Below are 9650 nucleotides of genomic sequence, written 5' to 3'. Positions count from 1 at the left end.
AATTTTATTTCTATAGCACATTTAAAAGTCACAGGTACAACAAAGTGCTTCACAGACGAGCCATATTTGCAGATTTACAACAAAAGAGAACAGTCAACAACAAAAAATACAGTTATAGAATGGTAATATTACAACAAGCACGAACCGGGAGGAAATTATACTAAGTGGTGTGTCACATGGCTCTCTTCCTATTGGAAAAACAAGTTGTATCCAAGATGGCCGACTTCTAAATGGCCACCATGGTCATTCACCACCCATCTTGAGGAGTTTGCCCCCTCACATAAACTAATGTGCCACAAACAGGACTTTAATATCACCAACCATTCCCATGTTATTACGGTGTATCCATATAAATGGCCCACAATGTACATTTTGGGGCATGTAATCTGTAATCTGTAGTGGAATACATTTTAAAAGTAACCTTCCCAACACTGTGTGTCACCCAATCATTAATTACCATGTATGAAGGCATATACACACATAGAACACACACACAGATTTGATGTTGATGCACGTCACAGCCCTCCACCAGCAGCAATCTTGTGGTTGTCTTATTCTTCTCAGTTAAAAGAAAAAGGTGTATCAGAGCACTAAAGTGTTAAATAAAATCAATAAACTATTATAAAATATGTGTATATTTATATTTTTTCTTAATGTTCCTGTTGGTTACTTCATAATGTAATGGGTTAGAGATGTGCCTAATAAACAAATAATATCCAGTTCAGTCTCAGGAGGACACGCCCTTTGTGTTGTGTCAGGAAGAGCATCCAGTGTTCAAAACATGGGTAAGGAAAATAACTTTTTATTTTTATTGTTTCTGTTCACATAGACTCATATTCATACTCATATTCTCTAGATGGGTAAAAACCCTAAAAACACTGGCTATAGTTTTTCATGCCATTACCTATAAATCATGCAACATTTTGAGTGTTAATGCATTCATAACAATTTTTCTTGCCTTCCAGATAACAACTGGCTGTGATTTCTTGCTATAACAAAAGTAAATCAGCAAACTCTACATTTGTAATCTGTTAAATAGAATATCAAGGGAGCATTTTGAGTACATTGATTAGCTAGCCTCTAAAAACCTATAAACAAGAAAGAACGGTTAATTAAGACTGATTAATTAACTGAAGTCATTTTCTGTCAGCATATAATATCTGTGGGCTTGTGTACTGTAGTATCAATGATAAATCACCAATATTTGTCATTTTCCCTTGGTTTATTGGAAAAAGTGAGTACATAGCTACATGGGATACATCATGGCAAGTTTCATGAAGTGCAGCTGAACACTATGAAATAGTGAGTAAATGGTCTTAAATGACAGATCTTAGATTTTTTTTGTTGAATAAACACTAGTATTTATATACTTAGGTTATATAATAACTAACTAGTTAAATAAATAATAAACTAGAGGGTTATATGATAGAGCATCTATCAATCGGCGGATCAATCAGTGGCTCCTCCAGCCCATGAGGGAAAGTATTCTTGGGCAAGATACTGAATTGCGAGTTGTCCCTCCATGTGACTGTGTGAATTGATGTTAGTTTTAAAAAGGGTGGGGGTGGGGGTGCGCTGTATGAATGTGTGTGTGATCGTGTGAATGAGACCAGTAGAACGCACTTTGTTCAATCAAACTGAGTAGAAAGGTGCTATACAGTATACTGGAAGTACCAGTCTATTTCTGGCCTTTTAAAAGCTAACAAACCTTGGTGCATTAAATGAATACCTTTTGCACATTTGTCAGTTAACCTTTCCAAATCACCACTTCACCTAAATCTTTTCCTTTTGTTTCTAGAGCTGTCCAGATATCCCTTCGTATCTGTGAGGTCTCCATCTGTAGCATGAGTATAAAAGCAGCCTGGAGCCACTATTGTCTGGCAGACAGAATGGATTACTCAGCTAATTTCTCCCCCATGGTTACTCTATTCACTGGCCCTTAATTGCAGCCCCATGCTGCTAAAATGACACTCAGCTGTCACCGGTATGCGCTGCACTGACATCCTGATGTTATTCTGTGGAGTCTTCAGGGACAAAGCAGAAGGTACAAAGATAAGAGGCCTCGTGATTGAACATAAGTTACGGACTGTGCTGAAGTAAAGAGGAAAGTAGTACATCAAAGTTAACAGGGTGTGAGCCATGAGACAGTTACACCAGCCAGCAAATAGCTCATATTTTCTAACAATCTGAAGTGTTTAAGGAGCTTGAAAAGAAAAGCGTCTGGACTTCTTTAAGTTGCTTGAAGACGTTTCACCTCTCATCCGAGAAGCTTCTTCAGGTCAGAAGAAGCTTCAGGTCAGAACTGAACTCTTCAGCATAAGCCCTTCAAGCTTACATGTGCTGCAGATATGATGAGGCAGAGGCGGAAAATGGGTGGGGGTGCTCTGGATAGAGGATTTTGTCATGTAATTTACCTTAATTGGACGGCCAAACATATTAAAACCCAACTATAACACTTCTCACCATTGCCAATATTAACATAACTAAAAAGGGTATGCACAACAGTCCTCCAGACATGGGCATGTGTGGTACCAGGGAGGATTGAACGATCTTAATGTCGTACGACCAAATACATGTTTGGGGTAACTATCCAGTATTGGTTGAGTACACATGCTTCTTTCTGAACTTCTAAAAGTTTGATTTAAGGGGGCAGGATGTTTGTTTAAGAGGATGTTTTACGATACCAGTTTACTAGCTACTACCCTGTCGTTGGTGGTGCGTTGCAGGCATTTTTCAAGTCACCCCATGCACAATACATGTACATCCCAACTGTAACCTGAGTCTCACATTTGAACAGATTAGTAATTACAATATTAAACCTTTCAGGAATATCCTCTATATTCTTTAAAGTTTAATAAGGCAAAAAATGACAAACAAAAAATTACAAAAAGGAAAAAAACAAACAGTAACAATAACTAACAAAAAAGGGACTACATTGCTTTGTTGCATTAGGTGATACTCATTGGGTGTCTTTCATTCTAAGACTGTGTAAGACTGGAAACTTGAAAATTGTGCACATGGGAGCTTTAGAGTAATTGTTTTTGAAATGATCAATTTGTTAAAGGAAAGAGTTTTCAGTTTACAACAATCTCAAATCATAGCTTACCGATCATCATCCTCAGCCAGTGCTACCTTCTCAAAGTGGATGTGGAGCCTCTGGCCCTCAGGGGCCTCCAGCAGCCAGTGACAGGTTAGGTTGTTGCTGTAGTTGCTCGGAAAACCAGGAGAGACAATTCGACCAACTGTGATGTTCCTCACCAAACCTCCACAGGCAGCTGAAAAACAAGAAGGAATGGAACTGAACATCAAATTAAACTGTGGTGGATTTCCCATTATGTAGTGAATCTCAGTCAAATTTACTTGTACTGACATCATCTCATTCTCTATTACCCTAACTTAATAACCAAACTCAAACTGGTGACCATGAAAAAAAAACAAGAACCAGCCTAATAAGACTGCTTTTAGTATTTGAAAGCATTCAGACATTTGCCAACATCAAAATTTATTATAGCAAAAATTATTTATATTTCCCTTAATTTTAACATTATAAATTGTAAACTTGTAAAGCATAAATTTGATCCATCTACTGCATAATTTGATTATCATCATTAGTATCACACCACTGCTGCTCTGCTGTCAAGTGCTGTTACAATAATTTTAGTAAGTCAACACTTCCTGATACTGTTAGTTGTTATCAAGTAGCTAGTGTAGTACTGTTTGTACTATATTATGAAATTTCCGTTGCAGAAAAATAATGTGAATGTCTGGATGAAATAAAGCCTTTTGGGTTGTGCTAACAGCAGCCAAAGAAGAAACAATGCAAACTGGAGGTGACTACATAAAGAATACAACTGTCTAAATACACTTGTACATTTTACAATGCACAAGAAATGTAAGAAATGTGAATAGCATCAATTATTATTATGTAAAATAATTCTGTAGGAAAACCATTTAATTGCTGTCTGTCTGAGTAATTCACACTGTCAGTAGTTTTCAATTAAAACTACCTTCTACCAAGAAATGAACCTATCAACAGTAGATACACGACTTGATACAACTGCATGTAGGTGAGAAAATAGCTTTTGTTAATATTCAAGCTGTAATCAAGAATTTAGATCGTCAAGCTGTTCCTAAGACCGTGCTGTTCTGTCCTTCCTGAAATCTGCTGGCAAGACTCGCCCAGTTTGGAGGTCACAGGCCTGAGTGTTCTGATTACCATGGAGACCACTGATGCCTTTACCCTCCACATCTTTTCCAGTTACCTCTCAGCCCTTCTCAAGCTTCATGTGTCCTTTCTTCCTGATGTTGCTATCAGTTACTATTTCCACCTCTATCACCAGAGATGTGCAGTAACGCGTTACTGATGACTTTTTTCAAGTAACGAGTAAAGTAAGGGATTACTATTGCAAAAACGGTAATTAGATTACCGTTACTTTCCCATAGGAACGCTGCGTTACTGCGTTACTAAAACCGTGATTTTTTGTGAGAATGTCTCATGACAGTGACGTAAGCAAGTGCGCTGTTAGTGACAACAGCTGTGTGCAGATCAACAATGGATCACATATCGATTGTGGGAGAGAGTATGAGCGTGCAGCGTTTAAAGCGTGGAAGTACTGACCTTACTTTGAGTTCCATAAAAAGTGACAAAAACATTAGTGTCCATCATGCGTGGGAAGAAAACTTCTTTTTACAGTGACAAAACCTAAACTTCTAAGCAAGCACCGAGTGCGCAAGGACATAATGGGAAACTCACAGAGAAACTCGCGGATTCTTCCATTGACCGTGGCACACCTGCACCAGCGTAAACCTCCGCCTACCCCACTCCTGCTTTACAGGTGAAAATAGAGCAACAGGACCGCTGAGTCTTTGACTTTATTTATTTTCTGCTGTGTTTTACTTGCATCTATTTGAAAGAGTGAGTGTAAACACAAAAAACATTTTATTTTATGTGCTGGAATGTGCAGAAAATAGGTTTAAATGTTAAACTAATTTATTCAAGTCAGAGAATGTTGCAGATAATTAAATTTTTGCTTGATGCATAAAGTTAAAAGATCAAAACTGATAAAACAAGTTTAAAAAAGAGACTTTTCCATTTGATTACATCTTGTATGATGGATTATGCAGAAAAAGTAGAATTGGGCTGAAAGATCTATCACTTTGTCACCTATTCAGGTTGTAAATCGTGTTTTTAAAAAGTAACTAAGTAATTAATTACTTTTGAAAATAAGTAATCACTAAAGTAACGGGATTACTTTTTTGGGGAAGTAATCAGTAATTAGTTACTGATTACTCGGTCGTCTCGGTCGTTGTGTCCTTGGGCAAGACACTTCACCTACCGCCTACTGGTGATGACCAGAGGGGCCGATGGCGCGATATGGCAGCCTCGCTTCTGTCAGTCTGTCCCAGGGCAGCTGTGGCTACAACTGTAGCTGCCTCCACCAGTGTGTGAATGAATGAATGAATAGTGGAATTGTAAAGCGCTTTGAGGGGTCCCGAAAAGCACTATATAAATGCATTATTATTATTGATACAATTAAATGTAAATAGAATGCATAAAAACAATAATTTTGCACTTATGTTAATGTGTAAATGCTATGAAATACTTATAAAAAAAAACCTTTGTAACTAAAATTTTGCCTGTATAATTAATTAGGTTATGTGTATAATTTCCGTCTTCAGCTGTGGCTAGTCGAAGAGTTTTGTCCGGGAAACGTTACCTAGGCACTTTGGTTCCTTCCCACTCCAGTAGGGTGTGCTAGAATTGCGGCAGGTCAACACAGAGGAACCTTGCAGCTTGTAGCCCGTCAAACAGGAGAAGAAAGCCTGCCCTCCAGAGTGGAGACTGCTCACTGATACATCACCATAGAGAGGCTGCTTGGGGAAGACACAGCTCAACACGAAGGCTGGAGAGAAAGAGGTGAAAGAGTCAGGGAAGCAGAGAGCGTTAAACACACAGAGAGACAGCGGAAAATACACAAAAGGAGACTGAAATTAAGGTGTAAAATGTGAAATTTCAGCAAGACATGACATTTAGTTTCAGAAATTTAGACTAGTGTTTCCTGACAGTGGTGCAAGCATTATAAAAGAACCTGCTCCAAAGCCACCATCTAACCTATAACACATAACCCACTTAACACCTTTCAAAACGTTTTCACAGCCTCAGTTATATGGTCTTGGTTTTGTTTGTTTTTTTTGTCTCTGCAATAATACAGATAAAACCACAAATATTAGACAACCCCTATCAGCAAGCACTTGAGCAAATGTGGGAGGGAAAAACTCCCTTTAAACAGGAAGAAATTTCGGGCAAAATCAGCCTCAGGGAGGAGCAGCCATCTGGGCTAGGGCGAGGGGAGGGAGAGAGGTCAGGAGACATGTTGTGGAGGCGAGCCAGAGATTAATAATAACTCATAATTAAATGCAGAGATGGATAAACACATGGTGAGTGACAAGGGGTGAGAGAAGGAGAAATGCTGAGCATATCATGGGAATCCCCCAACACACTACGTTTACTGCAGCATAACTAAGAGGGGATTCATGGTCACCTGATCCAGTCCTAACTTTAAGTTTTGTCAGAAAGGAAAGTTTTAAGTCCAATCTTAAAAGTTCAGAGAGAGTCAGTCTCCCAAATCGAAGCAGGATCTGGTTCCACAGAAGAGAGGCCTGAAAGCTGAAGCCTCTCCCTCATGTTCTACATTTAATTACTCTAAGTAACCCAGCAGTCTGAGAGCGAAGTGCTCTATTTGGGTTTTTGTGTCTATGAGGTCTTTATAATAAGATGGGGCCTGATAATTCAAATAATTGTATATAAGGATATGGGAGAATGTTTGTTTGAGAGGATGTTTTTGGGAGAATCTGCTCTCTCTTGCTACAGCATTTTGGTAAATGGCCTGAATTTGTATAGCACTTTACTTATTTATTTTGGATGAACTGAAGGCTTTTCGGGAAGCTTTTAGGGCAACCAGACAATAATGAATTATAATAATCCAGACTAGAAATAGTGAATGCATGAACTAGTTTTTCAGCATCACTCTGAGACAGGATATTTTTAATTTTAGAGATGTTGCACAAATGCAAGAAAGTAGTTTTCCATATTTGTTTAATATGCACACTGAAGGACATGTCCTAGTCAGTCACTGGAGGCCAAGGTAATGCAGTCCAGAGTGATTATCTGGTTAGACGTCATATTTCTAATATTTTTAGGGCCAAGTATGATTAACTCAGTTTTATCTGAGTTTAGAAGCTGAAAATTTGAGGTCATCATGAAAAGATAAAGGTGGCTATCATCTACACAGTGGCGATACTGCATAGGGGAAGCATAAAGAAGAATCCCCATTAACATGACAGATGTAATTCAAACCATGCGGAGCAGTACCTTTAATACCTACGACATGCTGTAATCTTCCTAATAAAAGTTTACGGTCAACATTGATGAATGCTGAGGTCTAGAAGGACAAGCACTGCGACGAGTCCACTATCAGCGGCCACAAGAAGATAAGAAAAACGATAAGCAAACTAAGAAAAATTATTTACTTTACCCACTCACACTAATGTGAGGCAAATGTCCAGATATCTGACTAACAACTGAGAATTGTTTTTAAAGTGGGTGTTTTGGTTAAGCTGCTACATTTTCTCAAACACTTCTTTAAGCAATATACAATCAGATTTGTTTATAGCAGCAGCATTCTCTTACTGAAACCCCATAATAACTCATTTGCATTTCAGTTAGTTTGCTGACTGAAATTCTTGAACTATGTTCAAATATTCACATTATACTTGTCTGCATAGATTCTCATGCTGTAAAAAAGTTGCAAAAAGCTGATGAAAGCTGATTTTGTGCAAGTAAAAAGAGAAGAAAAACCCCACTGGCGCTAACTTCCTATCTTTTCAATTATTCCACTGGTATAAACAGAGGTAAATAAACCAGAAATAGTACAAAACAATGAAACAGTACAATGCCGTATCCTCCTGTGACTCCCACCCACTAGAACTTTGTGCTGGCATTTACATTAATTTCTACAAAGAACTATCACATCATTGCAAAATGCTTGGAAACATGTCCAGAGTGCCTCTCAGGTGACCAGTGAACTAACAAGTTTCTTTATAGCCCACTGACTTGTCTTCCTACAGCCTCCTGGAATTCATCCAAACATATAAATAATATACTACTGCTAAAGATTCTGATCCATCTTACTGTAATTGTGCTAGTTTTATTGTTACCCCTCGGATGGCTTAGAGTAGCTCTGTTATTGATTCTGTCTGTTGAGAGCAGCACTGTGCCTCAGGTGAGGAAATATGTAGGGAGATTAAATAGGCCAATAAATGACAACCTACAACCCCAGCTGCTTCTAGTACTCTGTTAGCGCAGAGGGATGTTGCCCAGCTCTATAGTGGCTCACAAAAATAGAAATGAGTGCTGCATTGGTCTTTATAGTATTTCTTGTTTGAGCTAAAACGCAGCTGCTTAAGTCGTGTCCTCTCACTCCCTGAGCTGGTCATTAGCATGGTCAGCTGTAGCTGTTAAAACCTAGGCCAACCAAAAAACTAAAGAACTGAAAGGCTCGTGGGAGATGAGAAAAGAGATAAAGGAGCCATCATGGTAGCACTGTGGCATCATAACACTGGTGTTAGCAGGGAGCTTTCACAGAGACAAATTGTCCCCGAGGCTGCTATGTGCTCCATCATTTTGCTGTGTCTTTCCAGAATTTATGGCCATTTATCATGTTTTGACTTTAATGAAACTTTACTGATATGCTCAGCTTTTATTTTTCTTTCATGTAAAATGTAGCAGATCTACATGGGGATGAATGGTAAAATAAAAGATGAAAGTGCAGTGGCAATGTAAAAATAGTTCAGCTTTAATCTTGTGTTTTCACTATGTATATATATGTGTGTGTGTGTGTGTGTGTGTGTGTGTGTGTGTGTGTGTGTGTGTGTGTGTGTGTGTGTGTGTGTGTGCGCGCATGAGAGAGCACATGTGTATACATGTACGTAGGTAGGAGGTATTACTGTTTGAGCTGCTAAACCAAGATATGAGCCCTGGACTGGCTAGAAGCCAAATATGTACAACTGCTGTGAAAAAATGTTAGCCTCTGCTGTATCTAATCAGGCCTTATGGCCACAGTGTAGATCACGAGAGAAGAGGAATAATTTCAGATGTTTAATGTTCCACTGTAGCAAGCGAATGTAAATTGAATTTATTTATTTTGAGCTTCTGATATGGCTTTGATGTGAAATGACCCAGCTCAGCTCAAACTTAGTCTCTAATCTCATTTGCTCCCTCAGAGGATTTATTTCTGCTGACCATTGCCCTCATATTACTGGAAGGAGATGACAAGCTCTACAAAGATTAATGTATGTTGCAGCTCTTTTTCTGGCTTTGCTATGGAATAGCTAGGCTACAGATACAGAGTCGGTGGGCATTGCTATTCAATAATAATGGAAACTGGCAGTTATAAGATGGCGGCGCGCACAGACGCAGCGGCCCGGGGCTCCTACATTTTTGCACTTTTGGTGGTATTGGGTATTATTTCACATAGTCTGGGGTTACTTCAATACAACAGAGATGATCTACTACAACTAAGCCGTGGAGATCTTCAACTAACATCCGAGTATCTCATCCCCCCGGAGATCGTTAAGCAACCCCCGGGGCT

At 38.8% G+C, this 9650-nt stretch overlaps 1 protein-coding gene across 4 annotated transcripts in view; it reads right to left on the bottom strand.

Moving 5' to 3' along the window:
* The window catches only part of sez6b (seizure related 6 homolog b), a 269739-nt gene that overhangs the window by 40851 nt on the left and 219238 nt on the right, over window positions 1-9650 (bottom strand). For all 4 annotated transcript variants that reach the window (XM_005750354.1, XM_005750355.1, XM_005750356.1 and 1 more), the window contains exons 5-6: window positions 5718-5903; window positions 3107-3275 (exon numbers count right to left, since the gene is read on the bottom strand). In XM_005750354.1, the coding sequence (XP_005750411.1) occupies window positions 3107-3275; window positions 5718-5903 (355 nt within the window). The remainder of the gene's footprint in view (window positions 1-3106; window positions 3276-5717; window positions 5904-9650) is intronic.

Source organism: Pundamilia nyererei, unplaced genomic scaffold, assembly GCF_000239375.1.
Source record: "Pundamilia nyererei isolate P.nyererei 1_Seehausen unplaced genomic scaffold, PunNye1.0 scaffold00270, whole genome shotgun sequence".
NCBI lineage: Eukaryota > Metazoa > Chordata > Actinopteri > Cichliformes > Cichlidae > Pundamilia > Pundamilia nyererei.
The sequence above is the reverse complement of the archived record's forward strand: the minus strand, read 5'-3'. Positions and strand labels throughout refer to the sequence as shown.